The sequence below is a fragment of the Brachyhypopomus gauderio genome, chromosome 6 (genome assembly GCF_052324685.1).
Source record: "Brachyhypopomus gauderio isolate BG-103 chromosome 6, BGAUD_0.2, whole genome shotgun sequence".
NCBI lineage: Eukaryota > Metazoa > Chordata > Actinopteri > Gymnotiformes > Hypopomidae > Brachyhypopomus > Brachyhypopomus gauderio.
The window spans coordinates 31491962-31513199 of NC_135216.1; the positions used below are offsets into that span (position 1 = coordinate 31491962).

The 21238-nt window shown below is 40.2% G+C and overlaps 1 protein-coding gene across 1 annotated transcript; it reads left to right on the forward strand.

Moving 5' to 3' along the window:
• The first annotated feature begins 8080 nt into the window (after positions 1-8080).
• LOC143516402 (uncharacterized) lies at positions 8081-21187 on the forward strand. The gene is made up of 6 exons (XM_077007951.1): positions 8081-8594; positions 9988-10377; positions 10466-10528; positions 19962-20435; positions 20616-21005; positions 21096-21187. Exons 1-6 carry the CDS (start codon positions 8081-8083, stop codon positions 21185-21187), a joined length of 1923 nt encoding a protein of 640 aa, XP_076864066.1.
• The last annotated feature ends 51 nt before the right edge of the window (positions 21188-21238 follow it).

Genomic DNA, 21238 nt, shown 5'->3' on the forward strand with positions numbered 1-21238 from the left:
TTTTTCTTAAACTGAATTTGTCATCAGGTTTGGCTGATATGTAAAGTTGAGTGTCATCTGCATAGCAGTGAAAATTGACACCATGTTTGTTTATAACTGTGCCCAATGGTAGCATATATAATGTAAATAATAGTGGTCCTAGAATGGAGCCTTGCGGGACCCCATATTTAACTTTTGTACGTTTGGATGGAATATTATTGAGCTCTACAAACTGATAGCGATTTGTTAAGTAAGAATGAAACCATGAAAGGGCTGTGCCAGAGACTCCAACCCAGCGTTCTAACCTTTCTAGCAAGATCCTATGATCAATTGTGTCGAAAGCTGCACTAAGATCAAGAAGCACTAACAGCGATACATAACCTTGATCTGAAGCAAGGAGGAGGTCATTTGTTACTTTAACTAATGCTGTTTCAGTACTGTGATGGGGCCTAAAACCAGATTGGAACTTTTCAAATATGTGATGCCTATGGAGATATAGGCATAATTGCTGGGCAACAGCTTTTTCTATGATCTTAGATATAAATGATGTGTTTGAAATGGGTCTATAATTAGATAGTACAGTAGGATCAAGATTTGGTTTCTTAATCAGAGGTTTAATAACTGCTAATTTACATGATTTGGGCATGTGACCTATTGTAATGGATGAGTTAACTATAGTTAGAAGAGGTTCAGTTACCGCTGGTAATACCTCTTTTAATAACTTTGATGGAACCGAGTCTAGTGTGCAGGTAGCACAATTTAAGGAAGAAATTATTTTCTCTAATTCTGATTGTGGGAGTGGATGAAAAGCATCAAGTTTTTCTCCCAGTATGCGATTTAAATCGATGTCAACCAAACCAGATGACATACCAGTTGTATTGCTAATAAAAGGTTTTATATTTTGTCTAATATTCTCTATTTTATTATCAAAAAAAACTATAAATACATTACTAGTGAGGTTTACTGGAATCTGAGGTTCTGCGCCTGCTTGATTTTTTGTAAGTTTGGAAATAGTATTAAAAAGAAATCTAGGATTGTTTTTATTTTTCTCTATCAGTGAGGCTAGGTATGCTGAGCGTGCTTTAGCGAGTGCCCGTTTGTAGTCAATGATGCTATCCTTCCAGGCACAGTAGAATACTTCCAACTTAGTAGATCACCATTTACGCTCTAATTTACGTGCTATTTGTTTTAAGTTTCTAGTTAGTTTGGTCAGTGTACCACGGAGCGAGTTTTTTAGATCTAGTCTTTTTATATTTGAGTGGAGCTACTATATCTAGAGCTGATCTGCAGGTATTCTCTATGCAGTTGGTTAGACTGTCTAACTCTCCTGGATAGGATGGCGAGTGGGCTAGAGCAGTTAAATCAGGGAGGGCTTCAATAAACTGTGTTGCTGTTAATGAATTTATCGAGCGCTTTATACACTGCAGAGGAGACGGGCGGGTATTTATGTTAAGATTAGGGGTGGGACGCGATCAAAAAAATTAATCGAATTAATCGGAAGCTTTGTAATTAATTAATCGAAATTAATCGCATTTTAATCGCATTTCAGTATTTAACATGAGAAATATTCATTTAAGTTTGAATGATGAATGAATCAATGAACATAATCATAAACTTCAACATCTTGTTTATTTTTCCACCAGTCTACTACGTAGACCAATATATGTGTAGTGTGCAGAAAACAGTTCAGAACATTGGAAATTCTGACCAAAAATGTTGTTTAATTTAGGGAGTTTTGCTCAGGATATTGGAAGAATTTAAGTAAATCAGAAGATGTTTTTTAATACCATTTTAGATGGTAGACTTTCTTTAATTTCCCAGGCCTCTGCCACAGGCATCTCCATAGTGCCTAGAAGTGGTCTTCTGCATGCTCAAAGCAAATGACTGGATCTTCATCATCTATAGATTCATCATCTATAATATGAGCTGTCACACCAAGATCATTCTTGTTGCTAACAGAGGTCCAGTGATCCCCAGTCAGAGCCACATTTGTGGCACTCTTCACAATAACCTGTTTTAATTCTTTCCTCATCATACAGCTGCTGGATTTTCTTCGACATTGCCTTTCTGGGGTGAGTTTCCCAAAACGTTCTTACGTACGAGGTTAAGAAGTACTTGGCGCTAAGAACGTTTTGGGAAACTCACCCCTGGACGGTAGTTCGTAACTTGCATCAGTTGACGCAATTCGCAGCGCTTCTTGTAAGCATTTATCTTCGACCACAGGGAGCGGACAACACAAATAATGTGACGCATCATGTATAAACGCGTGCGGAGTCGCGCGCCATTCGCGAAAGTTTAATCCAGTCTTAATGGTCCAATGAAGGTAATTTAAAAACCAGGACGTTTCTTCACAGGATGTGAATCACGGACGTTTGGTCACCCTATCGTACTAGGAATACATTTAGCAGCTAAGTTACCATTACTGACCTGCGCGTTAAGCTGGGCGTACACTGTGCGATTTTTGGCCCATTTTCAGCCGATTTTTCACTCGTTTCGGCTCAATCGCGTGTCGTGCATAGTATAGTTTACACAGGTAAACGAGGAGCGATTCACACCTCACGACCAACTCCCGATCAGAAATCGCAGCGTCGCAAGAACATCAAACATGTTTGAAATTCAAATCGCTCCTCGTGAGAGTATCGCACTGTTGAAGCAGCTCCACGAGCCGACTCTCCCTGCGATTTAGTCGTACAGTTTGAGCTGGAGCTGAGTACACGATTTAAAATATCGCACAGTATACGCCCAGCTTTAGCCGCAACATGTTTTGCGTTGAGGTGGTAACAAGGGTGGAAGTGCTCCTGTGATAAGCGAACTCCTTCCTGCATACAGTGCAAATAACACTATTTTTGTTTGTACTTCCATCTGGAAGTTTCTTATATTTAAATGTCCCATCCACCAGCGTAGCCTCTTCAGTCATCTCCATCATGCTCATCTTATTGTGCGTCCATATAATCTGTATGCCCGGAACTCGCGCACTGAGAAACATTCCACGGTGCAAAAGTGTCTCGTCCGTTAAATGCGTTAAAATGCGTTAATTTTTTTAGTGCGTTAATTTTCCTGTAATTAATTAATCGAAATTAACGCGTTAAAGTCCCACCACTAGTTAAGATGAATCTCAAATTTGACTAAATAGTGATCAGAGATAGCTACGGTTTGCGGGAGTATATTTATATTATCTACGTCAATACCCAACGTTAAGATTAAATCTAGGGTATGATTTTGATAGTGTGTGGGTCCTACAACGTTTTGTGTAATGCCAACAGAGTTCAATATAGAAGTAAAAGCCCATGTCAGTGGATCCTCCGCATTATCAAAATGTATGTTAAAGTCTCCTACCATTATTATTTTGTCACTACTAACTGCTAAATTTGCTGTAAAATCTGTGAAATCTTTTAACCCTCCTGTCGTGTTCGGGTCAAATCTGACCGATTTACAACTTAAACCACTCATAAATATTGTGTTTTACATCTGATTGCTGCAAGGCCTTATGCCATCCTCCACACTATGCACTGGAACATATAAAAGTGATGATCATCTTTTTCATTGAATTTTGAGTGTTTTAAACCAACGTTTTACATCTGTGTTGTTGCCGGTCAAACGTGACCGTCACAGGAAATGAATGGGTATTCAGAATATATTCATCTATCAGACAGAAAACATCCCCATACACACTCACACACACACACCTACACACACAGACACACACACACTCACACACACACACACAGACACACACCTACACACACAGACACACACCTACACACACATACACACACACACACAGACACACACCTACACACACACACACACACACACACTCGCTCTCTCACACACACACACACACACGCACACCTATACACACACCTAAACACACACACACACACCTACACACACACACACCTAAACACACACAGACACACCTAAACACACACAGACACACACACACACACACACCTATACACACACAGACACTCGCTCGCTCGCTCACTCACTCGCTCACTCACTCACTCGCTCACACACACACCTACACACATACAGACACACACATATACAGACACACCTACACACACACCTACACACACAGACACAGACACACACACACATGTTATGCCTATGTTTGCAAGGCCCCTCTGATCTGAGTGTGACATGCCACTCATGTGCATGAATTCACACACACACACACACACACACACACCTACACACACAGACACACATACACACACACCTACAAACACAGACACACACACATGTTATGCCTATGTTTGCAAGGCCCCTCTGATCTGAGTGTGACATGCCACTCATGTGCATGAATTCACACACACACACACACACACACCTACACACACAGACACACACACAGACACACATACACACACACACCTACACACACAGACACACACACGTTATGCCTATGTTTGCAAGGCACACTCTGATCTGAGTGTGATGAATTCACACACACACACACACACACGCGCGCACACACACACACTCACTCACTCACTCACACACCTACACACACACCTAAACACACACAGACACACACACACTCACTCACTCACACACACACACACCTACACACACAGACACACAGACACACCTACACACACACCTACAGACACAGACACACGTTATGCCTATGTTTGCAAGGCACACTCTGATCTGAGTGTGACATGCCACTCATGTGCATGAATTCACATGCGCGCGTGCACACACACACACACACACACACACACACACACACACACACACACTCACTCACTCACACACCTACACACACACCTAAACACACACACACACACACACACACACACCTAAACACACACAGACACGCACACACACACACACACTCACTCACACACACACACCTACACACACACCTACACACACAGACACACACACACAGACACACCTACACACACACCTACAGACACACACATGTTATGCCTATGTTTGCAAGGTGGTGAAAAAAATTTTTGTGTGTTAAAACAGACCGGTCTCTAAAGACCGGGAACACTAAAGTAAAAAGCGTGAGGTCAACAAAACCGAAGGGTTAAGAAATCTGAGTAAGGCCCTGGTGGTCTATATACATTTGTTAGGGAAAATGAGCTTTTATTTTCAGATGGACTAATTACATTAATAGACAGCATCTCAAATGAATTAAAGATATCCAAGTATTTCTGATGAATTTCTAAACAATCACGATATATTATACATATTCCTCCTCCTCTGCCTGACAATCTAGGTTTATGTATATAACTATATCCCACAGGAGTGGCTTCGTTTAGAGATAAATAGTCACCAGATTGAATCCACGTTTCAATTAGACATAGAATATCAATTTTCTGGTTAGTTATAAGTTCATTCATAAAAACTGCTTTAGAGTTGAGTGATCGAATATTAATTAATCCAATTTTCAGATTGGTCATATAGGTAATAATTGGATGTGAAGTTTGAATATTAGTTAAAAACTTAGGGCGGACTATTTTCTTATGATTTAATTTAACCCGGGGCACAGACACAGTCTCAATCCTATGGGATCTTGGTGACGCCTCTAAACAGCTCGCAGACAGGTTAAACCCGTTAGTCTGCGGCCTGGTCGCGACTCTGGTTAGTCAGCAGCTCCTAGTACTACACTGCCCACTAACTAACAGACTACGGGCTATGCTGCAAGATAACAGGGCAGCGCCATCCCGGGTGGGGTGGACACCGTCCCTGCCTAAAAGACCAGGCTTGCTCTCGAACTCTTTCCAATTATTAATAAAGCCCACTTGATTTTCGGATCACCACTTGGACATCCAACGGTTTAGCGACGTGAGCCTGCTGTATTGCTCATCACCGCGCCGCATTGGGATGGGGCCAGAGCAGATTACGGCATCGGACATCGTCTGGGCTAATTTAACCACCTCTTTAACATTAGCCTTAGTCACTTCTGACTGCCGCAGACGTATATCGTTGGCCCCTACATGAATCACTATCCTAGAAAACCTCCTATGAGCTAACAGTCTAAGGTTGCCACTAATGTCCGGCGCTCTGGCTCCCGGCAAACAACTAACTGTAACCGCTGGAGCCCCTACAGGAATAGCGAGTTTCACGTGCCGAACTATAGAGTCTCCTATCACCAGAGTCTCCTCTGGGGAGTGGGTGTAGCACTGAGCGGGGCAAACCTGTTGGACACGTGAACCGGTGAGTGGTGCTCTGGTGGGCTAGCGCTGGCGTTAGCGGTAGCTGCAGCCCTCGCTCTCCGACTACGCCGCCGAGACGTCACCCATTCGCCCCGCTGTGAGGGCTCTATCGCCGGAGTCGCGGAGGCGTTAGTTCTCCCTGGCGCGTCCACACCTACTACTAACCCTGTCTCTCTATCCCTCAATGAGTGGACGCGGCGCTCTAAACTTTCCACTTTCGCCACAAGAGAAGTAACTAACTGGCACCTCTCACAAATACTATCACTATTACTATCAGTGGCGAAAGGGTCTAGACTAAACATGCCACACTCCGAACAAGGAAACAAACCAACACCAGCCATGAATAAATCAAAACACTTACTGTGTCTAGCCGATTTATACAAACTTACGCTAGCTGATTTTTAGAAGCAGAAAGTTGATCAGCAGCCGGAATATTCAACTGCCCATCTTGACGGTGGAAGTACTATCTGTAAAAAATTATCTAGGAAGGCAAAAAATAAAGATTAGCACGTAAACAGATTAGTACACTTTAGAAAAACAATTTCAAAATTCGCTCCGCAGCAGCGTCGGCAGGAAGCAGGAAGTGAATGCCAGATCGACCAGACAGCATCTGAAAATCCAACTAATACTCATGCTCATACTTGAGAGCGAGTTTCACTGTGCCTTTCAAGAAACGAAGGAATCTTTTCACAGCAGTCAGATGTGCAGTGTTTGGATCTACACTGAACTTTTACACGACACTCACTCCTTGTGCAATGTCGGGTTTTGTGGCTATTGCAGCTTAAAGCAGATGACCTACAATAGACTGACAGGTACTTTGTTCCCCTGCATTACTAACAGCATAATTTTTCTTTAACTTCACGTTTGCATCTCCTGGGGTTATAACTGGATTGGCTTTATCCATTCCATATTTCTGAAGGACTTCAATGTAATGCTTCTGGTGAAAAAACACAGTTCTTTGTCTTGTCTTGAATGACAGATATGCCCAATATGTAGGACAGCTCATCCATATCTTTCATCTTGTACCACTTCTTCAGAGCAACTTTCAACTCAGTCATTCCTTCTTCTTTTCCTTCTGTAATCACAATCAGATCATCAACATACACAGCTAATATATTACACCATGTAAATCTACAACAGCGGAAAAATGGATGATATAAAGATATAAAGATTAGAACAAACATATAAGGAAACAGAGCTACAAGAGAACCAGAGAGTAGGAGACATAAGAGGACAAGAGACACTCAGGAGAAAAAAAGAAAGGAGAACTCAGAGTTTTAATATGAAAACAGATTAAAGAGAATTGAGGAACAGCTGGGTATAATGAGAGCACGAACACACAGAAAAAACATGGAAGTAGGTGGGTTTCCATAGTAACAGGGAAGGCTTAGAGAAGGAAGCCTTTGTCACCCTTGGCTTGCTCACTGGGGGCTAGGACTCGGCACTTGTAAAGCTGCTTTGTGACAACAACTGTTGTAAAAAGCACTATATAAATAAAATTTGATTGATTGATTGATTGGAAGTGTGACAGAATTTTTTTTTACCCAGCTAACAAGTCAACAGTTTTGAAAGTGTCAAAGGTTGGTGGTTGGCTGTATTAAGCACTGTGTCACTTAAACATGCTGACGTATGTAAATAATAAAACTGGAATCACATGATGTCCTGTAGGCAAACATTTATTGGTTTATACATATCAGTACCAATATTTCCTAATTGTTTTGGCAAATCTTTGTAATAAACATGATTATTTTTCTCTTTTATGTCTATAGAATGCACTTTGGATAGCTACTGTGTATGAGAAGTGATCTACAACAAAACATGCCCTACAGGCCTTGTGTGTTTGCAGAATTATGATTGAACAGACTCTACAATTATAATTCATATATACACATGTCGTTATATTATGGAAATGTAATGTCATGAGGAAAACTAACTCTTCTGTAATAACTGTTGTTTCTACAGTAACCAGTACACCCAGCTCTTCTTTTGACCCGTGTAACAACTACAATGTTATTGATGACATCTGGAGATCCACATACAGTTACTATGGTTATGGCTACTATAGTTACGGATACTCCATTTATTACTGTAGTCATGACGACACCAGTGTTGAATGGGATGGCTGGTATCGGCTGTATCTACAGGGAGCAGATGCACAGATATCTGAGTTGTGTGTGGACTCCATGTCATCTGGTGGATACACCCCACTGATACTTGGTGGTTCACATCCCCTTATTGAGGACGGAATTGTGACCAGAGAAATATATCGGACCAATACCTACTACGACTGGTGGTACAGGGGATACTGGCAGTATGGACAGTGTAAATATCACACGTCCAAACCAATCCAGGTGAAAGCCTGTCCAGGACATTACTACGTCTACAAACTGGTCAAGCCAGATGTGTCAATTCCTCTGCCGACATACACTACAGGTATATTACATACACTACAGGTGTATTACATACACTACAGGTGTATTACATACACTACAGGTATATTACATACACTACAGGTGTCTTACATAAACTACAGGCATATTACATACACTACAGGCGTATTACATACACTACAGGTATATTGCATTCACTACCAGTATATTACATACACTACAGGTATAATACATACACTACAGGTATAATACATACACTACAGGTGTATTACATACACTACAGGTGTATTACACTACAGGTATATCGCATAAACTACAGGTATATTACATACACTACAGGTACATTAGTTATATCTCTCAATTTGCATCATTATATGGGTAACTAACAAGTTTTCTTCATTTCACAATGTTTATTGATTAAAAACTTTAAAACAATTTGCAGGCTTGACATAATATCATGATTTAAAGAACTTTAAAAGAACTGTGAGCAATTCAGAAGCTTTCACAAAGGAAAAGGAAAATGCTTCACGTTTGTAGGTGTGTTAGCACGGCTTGATCAGTCCGCCTTAGAGTCCCTGTTAGAATATCATAAAAATGTAATAATAGATTCTGTTGATATAAAATTTCATAATATAATTAATTGTGATGATGGTTTGGTGTTGAAATTTAAAAGGGCCATTATAACCATTATAAACATCTCATAGTTGTAACGCAGCACACGCTGCGGAGTGAGGAGGCGGACACAAACGCTGAGGAGAACGAGATTTAATAAAGGGAATACCAAACTCAGGGTCGAATAGGAATGCAGATGTCAAATCAGAGAGGGAGTCCGAACACGAAACACGGAGAGACATGAAAGAACGATAACTAGAAACAAAGCACGGGTAGAACGCAGAGCAACTGAAACAAACGGATAACACAGGGCGACTGGGCAGCGATAACAAGACGTACTTACAAACAGGATTAACAGGCACGAACACGGCAACACTAAAGCATGAGATCAGGACCACGAACGAACAGAATGAACAAAGCACAATAGCACAAACCGACTGATTAGACAAAACCACCTATCACCAGGCTGGGGGGAATACAGGGATTATAAGGACCTAGAACTAACAAGACACAGGTGAGGGCAATGAGAACGAGGCGTGGCAGACAGACAGAGACCGGGGCGACAGACAAGCAGGGCAGGGCTAACATGCACAGAACAACAGAACCATGAGGAACAGAGACGTTGGAGTGACAGCGGGAAGAGGGGGGCGTAGCCATACGTGACAATAGTTTTATATTATTGTTAAAAAAATATAAGATGTTTATAATGGTGATTTTCTTGCATCATTTAATTGCAACAGTTCATTCTTAAGGAAAAAATGATTGATTAGGTGAAACTAATACTTTGTATGTATTTATTTTTACTCTTTACATGTCCATGATAGTTGCTTTCAACAGTCATACATCTTATGACCCCTGCAATGACTACATCTCCCTGGACCAACCCTGGAGAGCCAATACTGCACCTGGGTTGGGAGTTTGTGATGTCAACTTCAACTGGAATGGCTGGTACCGCCTGCTGTACAATGGAACAGACATCCGTATGGCAGAGAGCTGTGTTGATGTTAACAGATGTGGTTCTTACTACACTCTGTGGCTCAATGGTCCTCATCCTCAGGTAGAGGATGGAGTGGTCACCCGCCAGGTCTGTGCTAATGCAGGATTTGACTGCTGCTTCTACAAGTCCAACCCAATTCGTCTTAAAGCATGTCCAGGCAATTTCTATGTGTACGAGATTGTCCGTCCAATGACCTGCAACATGGCTTACTGTACAGGTATTTTACATGTCTTTATGTTTTAAACATTTATAGAGTTCTACAGGGTTTGTCATGTCATCTCTGATTTTACATTTTCCTTCATCAGATGCCAGTAACATTATTCCTGTGTCTACAAACGTGTCCAGTGGAACACAAAACACAACCATGAGTAAGTTGTATATTACATTTATACAGTATGACCATGAAAATGTTGTTATAAAAGGTTTTTTTGCAGTCTAAAACAAATGGTTCAAGATTGTTCATTGAGGTTACATACATTATTCACAGGGTTTTTGTGATTACTAGAAACGGGTGACGCAAATGCAAAGTGATGAATATTTATTAAACAGAAACCAACAAAACACAAAGCAGAAACACAGAACACAGAACAGAACTACACTAAACAACGATGGGCTAATATTATCAAACGTTAGTGAAACAACTAGGCAGGGTTAACTCACATGGGAAAGTAATCATAACACACGCGACATAAATGTAAAGGGGAGAAACCTAACATAACAAGGGGAGCGGCAACTAACGCAAACTAAAGAGAAGACGGAGGAACATACTAAACCAGATTAAAGAGAAACATGTCCAAAGTACAACACTGTGAAAGGGAAACTAACCAAGGGAACGGGGAAGCTAGGCGGGACAAGGGAGGAGGGCGGAGCTGGATGTGAAACGGTCTTTATATGACATCTAACGAGGGGGCACTCCCATTACTCATGTTATATGTACGGGTAAATATTAGAATATCTCTAGACCAGGGGTGCTCATTACGTCGATCGCGATCGACCGGTCGATCGCGAAGGAAGTGTCGGTCGATCGCGAAGGAATGTGCGTAGATCGCGTCACATAAAATAGTAGTAGATGAATCGCACATCTGCACTGACGGTTGTATTTTGATTGACATTCACGGTAGCCAATCTGCAATCCACTCAACAAATTACGTTCGCCACCCCCACCCCCCCCCCCCCCCCCCCACCCCCCGCTCAACAAATTACGTTCGCCGCCACCCCCGGTAGATCTTTCTGACTTGGTCACCTTATAAGTAGCTCGCAAGCTGAAAACTGTGGGCACCCCTGCTCTAGACATTATGTATGATATTTACCAGTACATATGTTAATCTCTCTGGATATGACATTTAACAAATACAATAATCTATTGCTTACAACTTGGAATATCATATGTCATGCCATTTATATATATATATATATATATATAATTTTTTTTTTTTTTTTTTTTTTTTTTTTTTTTTTTTTTTTTTTTTTTGTTGTTGTTGGGGCAGTCATGGTCTGGTGGTAGGGAACTAGTCTTGTAACCGAAAGGTCGTGGGTTCGATTCCCAGACCTGAGGCCATGACTGAGGTGTCCTTGAGCAAGGCACCTAACCCCAACTGCTCGCCGGGCTAGGGCTGCCCACTGCTCTGGGCACGTGTGCACCACAGCCCCTCAGAAATCACTAGAGTGTGTGTGTTCTAACTGCACAGATGGGTAAAAGCGGAGGACAAATTTCGATTGCGGTGAAAAACATCACAATTGACAAATATGGCACATTTACATTTTCTTAATCCAACAGATTTACACTTCATTTAAGTCTAAAGCTGTAAGGTCAACTTTAAAATGACCTTACAGCTTTGAATTAAAATTAGAATTAAAAGTAACACAGTACAGTTGTCTAACATAACAACTAGGGTGCACACACCAGTGTATTTTAGTCCCTAGCCCGGATAAATAGGGAGGGTTGCGTCAGGAAGGGCATCCGGTATAAAAAGTGCGTCAAATTAAATGATGCGGATCAAAAATAGAAATTCCATACCGGATCGGTTGAGGCCCGGGTTAACAACGACCGCCACTGGTGCTGTTGTCCAACAGGGCATTAGCAGAAATTGGACAGTAGATATACTGTGTGTACAGGAGACCAAGTGGAAGGGGAGCAAGGCCAGGAGCATTGGTGGTGGCTTCAAACTCTTATATCATGGTGTAGACAGGAAGAGAAATGGAGTAGGGGTAATCCTGAAGGATGAATTTAGTAAGAGTGTAGTGGAGGTAAAGCGAGTAAGTGACGGTGATCTGTGTAAAGTTAGAGATTGATGGGGTGATGATGAATGTCATCAGTGCTTATGCTCCTCACGTAGGTTGTGATGTGGAGGAGAAAGAAGAATTCTGGAGAGAGTTAGATGAAGTTGTTTTGCAGGTTCCTAAAGAAGAGAGAGTGGTTATTGGAGCAGATTTAAATGGACATGTTAGTGGAGGGAACAGTGGTGATGAGGAGGTGTTGGGTAGATATGGTGTTAAAGAAAGGAATACAGAAGGACAAGTGGTGGTAGATTTTGCTAAAAGGATAAAGATGGCTGTAGTTAACACTAAGAAAAAGGAAGAGCACGGGGTAACGTAAGAGTGGGGGAAGATGCACACAGGTCGATTATATCCTCTGTAATCTGAAAGAGGTAAGTGATTGCAAGGTGTTACCAGGGGAGAGTGTAGCTAAACAGCATACGGTGGTGATATGTAGGATGGTTTTGGAGGTGAAGAAGAGGAAGAGAGTGAGAGCGGAACCTAAGATCAGGTGGTGAAAGTTAAAGGATGAGGACTGTGGTGTAAAATTCAGGGATGAGGTGAGACAGGTACTGGGTAATGGTGGTGGTGTTCTGTATACCTGGGATGAGACTTCAAATGCAGTGAGGGATGTGGCTAGGAAGGTACTTGGTGTGACCTCAGGACAGAGGAAGATAGACAAGGAGTCGGGAAGTTCAGGAAAGTTTGGAAAGCAGATGGCTAAAAAGAATTGGAATTTTCAGCATGATTAAGAAAGTAGACAGAGGTACAAGGAGACGTATCGTAAGGCAAACAGAGCAGTGGCAGAAACTAAAGAGAAGGCATATAGCAAGCTGTATGAGAAGTTGGACACTAAGGAAGGGGAAAAGGATCTGTACAGATTGGCCAGACAGAGCAACCATATTGGCAAGATGTGCAGCAGGTTAAGATGATAAAGGATAAAGATGGAAATGTGTTGTCTGGTGAGGAGAGTGTCTTGAGAAGGTGGAAGGAGTATTTTGAGGAACTGATGAATCAAGAGAATGAAAGGGAAAGAAGGTTAGAAGAGGTAGAGGTTGTGAATCAGGAAGCAGGCTGCAATTCGGAGAATGAAGTGTGGTAAGACAGTTGGACCGGATGATATTCCAGTGGAGGCATGGAAATGTTTGGGAGAGACAGCAGTGGAGTTTTTGACTGGGTTATTTAACAGAATCTTGGAAGGTCAGAAGATGCCTGAGGAGTGGAAACGAAGCATAATGGTGCAGATTTTCAAGAATAAGGGTGACATTCAGAGCTGTAGTAATTACATCTCACAAATAAATGTATCACTACTGAAGGAAGAAGGGTAACTATACATGCCACACTCAGCACAAGCAACAAGTGACTTGGACATGTTGAGATACTTAGCTTCGCACTAAGCAGCAGCAGCAGCAGGAAGCAGCGTCAGCAGGAATCCGCTAACAATAGAGTAAACATGCTGGTGTAAGGTGGAGAGGGTACACTGTAAAAAAAGTCGTAAAAAAACGGTAACATGTCCGGCAGCAAAAGTTGCCAAACAATTACCGTAAAATTACAGTAAAATACCACACATAATTCAACAATGAATTACTGTAAAATTACAGATTTTCCCTGTATTTATTCTTTGTAATTTCACAGCCAAATTTGAGTAAAATTACAAATTTTCGTTGTAAGAAAACACAGCTAGAATGTTAAAATAACAGCATAATTAGGTTACTTCATGGTATTATTTAAACACTCTACAAATTAACTTGTCAAAGTACAGAGGTAATCTGTGAATATATGTTCATATCCTATAAACTTACAGTGGATAACTGTTAAATGTTGGTTGATCAACGCACAAACTCTTACAATGTACTGTTTATCAATGAGATTTCAACATTAAAATAATTGGATTCTGCTTTTTAAATACACAAAAATTATGTAAAATTATATATTTTTAACCCTATATAAAAGTAGTTTCAAAAGTTGTGTGTTTAATTTAACATCCAATGGTCCAATAAATATGCTACTCTTTCCTATTAATTTACGGTGCTTGGGATGTATTAACATCTTAAGTTTCTGTTAAAACTAACAATATTACAATACTGTAAACATAAATATTTTTGTGGTTATTTTGGTAATTCCAGCTTACATGAACATTTTACAGTTACCTTTTATTTCAGCAGATAAAAGAATGGTGTACTTACATAAATTAACAAACAACATTTAAAACAATGTAAAAACATTAACCAAAACAATAAAAGCAATAATAAAAGCTCAGCCATAATACATACTTTCAATCTCTTTATTTTGACAGTTGAACTTCAACAATCATGACAACTGAACTGACTCTAAAAAAATATAAAAAACACAAAAAGATGGTTACTATGGATTTTTACAATGTTCTCGAAGTTGAAAAGATTTATATTAAATGGGATTCTAAAATATAAACAATAATGTGAACTAACAGCACTAGTTATTTTATATCATTCTCAGTTTATTGTGTAATATGGACTGTAGCAGCACGTGCCAATTAAAAGATTCAGATTAGGATTGCTTGGGAAAAAATGTTTTTGTTTCATTTACACACCCAGTAGAAAATCAACAACTTGAAAAATTTAGCTACACTGAATATGCTTCTACAACGAGAACTTTTAATTGGCTAATACAAAGCACAAGGGCCAATCACAGAATCTAATACTTCAATAATCGTTACAGATCATAAAAGGGCTTACACACAGTTGTTTAAGGCATTTTCAACAGTAACAGTAAGATGGTAAGGGTGCTGAAATTATTTTAAGAATTGCCCGCCCAGCTTGTCTGTTTCTATGGTTTCCCATTGTCTTCCACACCCTTGTCATCAGTGTTGTCACCTGGTCCTAGTCTCGTCCTGTGTATTTATAGTCCTTGTATTTCCCATGTCTGGTTATCGGTTGTTTTGTGCATTCATGTTCCTTGTGATCTCTAACGTTCATAGTTTTCCGTTTCATGTCTTGTTGTTTTCCCCATGATCTCCGTGTGTTCCTGCCTGGTCCGTGAGTCCTCCTAGTTATGTTTGTAATTCATGTCCGGATTGCCTGCCCGTTTTGACCCGCGCCTGTTACCTTGACCCCATCTTTGGAATTCCTTAGAATAAATCTCGCTCTCCTCAGCGTTTGTGTCCGCCTCCCTGTTCTGCCTCACGCAGATCATTACAGCATCATTAAACCAGTGCCCACTGCCGCATCTGTGAAAAGAGAAAATTAAATGTTTCTGTTTTAACCTGCAACATGTAGGCTATATAGTAATTCTGGGACATCGTGTGCACTTTTTTATCAATTTAGAATGCATAACATTGTAACGTAAAATGCAAAACAATTCTGAAATCACAATAACCCCAAATATCAGACAGTTTTGTTTGACATCCAGGAAGATACGAGGCATGTTGGTCAGAATTGGGCCTGATTTTGGCAGCTGTGTATGGTTTTGACTTTGACATTTTTACAGGGCTTGCAGCTGTAGAGTTCTTGCCCCATTATTCAGTTTCTAAAGTAAACCCATCCATTTCTGACCAGGCTTTTATTGGAGTTTGTGATTGCTTAAAGTGGAACAACTTTCAAAAGTGACTGCACATAAGCTCATCATGGGACCATTTAAAAGTCATACAAATGTTTGTATACATAACCAGAAAAAATAGCTGTTTATCAAGTTAAGTAGTGAAATAGTATTACTCATACTGGTGCCTTGATTTGTGTGCACATACTAGTCTTGAAAGAGGAGTTAGCAAAGAACATAGTAGAGGTGAAACAAGTGTAGATAGGGTGATGTGTCTGAAGATAGAAGTAGAAGGTCTGACATTGAATGTTGCCAGTGGTTATGCTCCACAGGTTGGATGTGAGGAAGAGGAAAAAGAGAAGTTTTGGAAGGATCTAGATTAAGTGAAAGTATTCCCAGTGAGGAGAGAGTGGTGATTGTAACAGACCTATATGGACATGGTGAAGGATGATGAAACAGATGATGAGGAAGCAATGGGTAGGTTTGGTGTCAAGGAAAGGAACCAGGAAGGACAGATAGTGGTGGATTCTGCGAAGAGGATGGAAATGGCTGTAGTCAACACTTATTTCCAAAAAGGAACATAGGGTGACCTATGAGAGTGGAGGGAGGAGTACACAAGTAGACTACATTCTGTGTAGAAGACGAAACGCGACAGAGATTGGAGACTATAAGATTGTGACAGGAGAGAGCGTGGCCAAACAGCATCGTATGGTGGTGTGTAGAATGATGTCAAAAAACGTCAAACCAGAGAAGACCAAATGGTGGAAACTGAAGAAGGAAGGAATGTGGTAAAGAGTTAATAGAGGAGCTGTTAAAGGCGCTGGGTTAGACTTGTTAAGGATAGGAATGGTAATGTTTTAACAAGTGAGGAGAGTGTGATGAGAAGATGGAAGGAGTACTTTGAGGAGCTAATGAATGAAGAGAATGAAATGGAACAAAGAGTAGAGTTTGGAAAGTTTTGGAGGGGATGAAGAAGGGAAGGCAGATGGACCTGATGACATACCAGTGGAGGTACGGAAATCTCTAGGAGAGATAGCAGTGAGGTCTTTGACTCAACTATTCAATGGTATGGTTGAGAGTGAGAAAATGCCAGAGGAATGGAGGAGAGGTGTGCTGGTACCCATTTTTAAGAACAAGGGTGATGTACAGAGTTGTAACAACTACAATGGAATTAAGTTGATGAGCCACACATTGAAGATCTGGGAGAAAGTTGTAGAAGCTAGACTTAGACAAGAGGGAACTATTTGTGAGCAGCAGGGTGTCATGCCAAGAAAGAGCACCACAGATGCCAACTTTGCTTTGAGGATGGACAAGTACCGGTAGGGTCAGAAAGAACTCCACTGAGTGCTGTCTGCTTTTAGAGCTTGTCAAAGCAAGCTATGAACAAAAGGGAAAGATCTGACTTATTTTTATATTCCCTCATTCCGTACATGGAAAAAACACTACCACACTGGCAAAGGATGCTGGTTTGCGTTATTTTTAAGGAGGCTGCTGGTCTAATTAATTTACATTTCAACACTTTAACATTGTTGGATATCCTGATATCGATGTGAAACACAATAAATTAAGATTCAAATACTGAAATGTAATGTCTCTCTGAACAGCAGCATGTTAATTTGTTTTGTTTTTTACTGTGTAATGAATCCAGAATAATTCCAAATATTTTGCAGGTTTATTCAACAATAGATGAAATCTAAAATTAGATAACACATGTACAAGTAATAATAGTGCAAACATTTTGTGCAAGGCTGTGTTCTCTCAACATTTAGTAATAATAAATAATAATAAAACATAAGTAAATAGAAAAATAAGGTTAAAAAATATAATACAAACAAAAGCTCTTTTCTGGTAATAGCACAAACTTTTTATAGCTAGAGCTCAGCATCACAGAAGCAACATAGCCAACATAAAAGCACAAAAACTTGCAGTTTTTTCTAAACGTTAGGTATACTCTGTAAAATGCTGTTTGTCTGTACAACCTAAAAAAAAGTCATTAAAAGTATTTATTTAAAGTTGATTAAACACTTGGCCTGGCTGTGCACATTTTAACTATGTTTATACTTTCGAGATTGACCGTAGCGCGCGACTCCGCACACCTCGCGTCACATTCTTTGCAGTGTTGTCCATAACGACATGTGGTAGTTATAAAGAAACACCCCTCAAAAACGGGAAGGAACATTTACCTGACCAATTTTAATGTTGCTTCGTGTTTCAGGTTTGAAAAGTGCTGGAATTTAGGCTAAAGTACTTGAAAATGCTTGAAATTAAAACTACTTCGTTTCACAACTGTCTGACTGAACAGTTCTCTTGTATACGTTAACAAATACGAGCCTCTTGTAATTCCAGGACGAAACATGAGAGAACGTGAAGACGTTAAGATTGGGCGTTTTGAAAATAAACAACCATTAAATAATGTGATAAAAAACGCCATGAACAGATTAAAATAAACTGGCTAAAACACATTAGAAACCAAAACTACTATAACACAACGTGTCAGACAACAACTTGTCAGAATGCTACTCATAATAAAATAATTAAACACTCCCGGCAAAGCAGCGATTTTTGAAAAAAAATAAAACTAAGACGTACCTTCAGTTGATATTGAACACAGACACTTGGCGTGAACTGGTGCTTCTGTGCTTCGGTGCTTCAGTCGGGCTCGTCTTTACCTGCGCGTGAATAACGGAACGTAACGTCTCCAGGCACCTGGCGCTCAAATTCAAACTAGTGATTCTCAGCATTCATTGGCTGAACAGACCAGGCACCCACGATTCTGTCCAATCACCACACAGAACTGTTTGCTGATCTGTTTCCTGATGGATGAATGTATGGATGGGTCGATCTCCTCTCTCTCTCTCTCTCTCTCTCTCTCTCTCTCTCTCTCTCTCTCTCTCTCTCTCTCTCTCTCTCTCTCTCTCTCTCTCTCTCTCTCTCTATTTCTCTATTTCTCTGACCCCCCTCCGCAAACTTATTGCTATATATTGCAGTTTTAACAGGTTATCTTATGGGCCTTTCTGAAAAAAATCTCCTAATGCCTTATATCTTTGCGTCTTCTCACGAAAAGCCCTTGATTGCCCGGGATTGAGGATTGAGGGACCAAATATTTAATATTATTCACTTGCTTGAGCAGAGTGGAGCAGTATTGCGTTCTAAACTTGTTGCTTTAAATGTCATTTCAAATAAAAGGCTGTTGTTCAGTACTTAGTGTATGTGATTCAATTTACAGCTGGTTTGGTAGCAGAGTTATTAATGTATATTTAGAGAATTGGAAATGGGAAATTTAACATAATATTTTACTTCAAATCTTAATTCACTATAATTCCAGCTTTGGTCAAATGTATGTTGAAAATGGAAAATTACTGTGAAGTTACAAAAGGCATTGTTCTGTGTTTTTACACTGAAAACTGCATTTTTACACTGATAACTACTAAATTAAAACTCAAGACCCTTAAAAAAATATACAATCCTGTTATAAAACAAGAAATTCTTGTAATTTAAATTTACAGACTTTGACTGTATATTTAAAGGAGTTTTCTTTAAAAAAGTAATTTTCCTGTATTTTACAGGTATATTCTCTTATTATGAAAAAGACAGAAAAATACTGTATTTATTTACAGTAAATATCTGTTAAAAAAATGTTTTTTTTACAGTGTAGCTGGAGCCACCGTGTGTGCGCCACCTGGTGGCTCCAGCTACCCTCTCTACCTTACACCAACAATAGAGTAAATAGAGTAAATATGCTAATATGCTTAGCACATAATAATGGGAAATATTAATTTGGTGTGTAACGTTCCTGACATCAGGAATCAAACAAAATAATGTAATAACCACGTAGGCCCATTGATCTGGGGAAGCAGATACTCCCACACTTGCTCTGCACTTGAGTCCTTTGCACTCAAGTCTTCCCTTTGCACCTTGAGTTAGTTTGTGCTGCTCTCACAGCTAATTGTGAATCTGAACCAGAATGCACCTTAGGATCAACTGGACCACTACAGTAATGACTGAAAAATTTAAATGTTTTTTTTTCTACAGCAGTCAGTCCAGAAACCTCTACTGTTGACCCCTGTCACAACTACAATGTACTTGATGACGTCTGGAGAACCACATACAGTTACTATGGTTATGGTTACTACAGTTACGGATACTCCAATTACTACAGCAGTCATGATGACATCAGTGTTGAATGGGATGGCTGGTATCGGCTGTATCTACAGGGAGCAGATGCACAGATTTCTGAGTGGTGTGTGGGACCAATGTCATCTGGTGGATACACCCCACTGATACTTGGTGGTTCACATCCCCTTATTGAGGACGGAATTGTGACCAGAGAAATCTATGGGACCAATACCTACTACTACTGGTGGTACTGGGGATATGGGTGGGATAATAACCAGTGTAGTTATTACAGATCCAACCCAATCCAGGTGAAAGCCTGTCCAGGACATTACTACGTCTACAAACTGGTCAAGCCAAATTTGTCAATTCCTCTGCCGACATACACTACAGGTATATTAATTTATATTGTATATCCATGACAGTTCATCTTTAACCAGATATTTATAATAATCTTTTATAATAGTGCTTGATGTTTTTTTATTGGAAGGTTTGGCAGTGTAGAAGTATTTCTACAGTATTTCTACAGACATTAAGTATTATTATTTTTTACTCTTTGAATGTCCATAATAGTTGCTTTAAACACTCAAACATCTCATGACCCCTGCAATGACTACACCTCCCTGGACCAACCCTGGAGAGCCAATACTGCACCTGGGTTGGGAGTTTGTGATGTCAACTTCAACTGGAACGGCTGGTACCGTCTGCTGTACAATGGGATGGACATCCGTATGGCAGAGAGCTGTGTTGATGTTAACAGATGTGGTTCTTACTACCCTCTGTGGCTCAATGGTCCTCATCCTCAGGTAGAGGATGGAGTGGTCACCCGCCAGGTCTGTGCTAATGCAGGATTTGACTGCTGCTTCTACAAGTCCACCCTAATTCGTGTTAAAGCATGTCCAGGCAATTTCTATGTGTATGAGATTGTCCGTCCAATTACATGCAACATGGCTTACTGTACAGGTATTTTACACGTCTTTATGTTTTAAACATTTCTAGAGTTCTACAGGGTTTGTCATGTTGTCATCTCTGTTTTACATTTTCCTTATTCAGATACCAGTAACATGACTGCTGTGTCTACAAATGTGTCCAGTGGAACACAAAACACAACCATGAGTAAGTGGCGCTACACATTCGTATTGTAGACTTCAGTTAACTGATTGATTTTCTTTTCTGTTTTGGATTACATTTGCAAC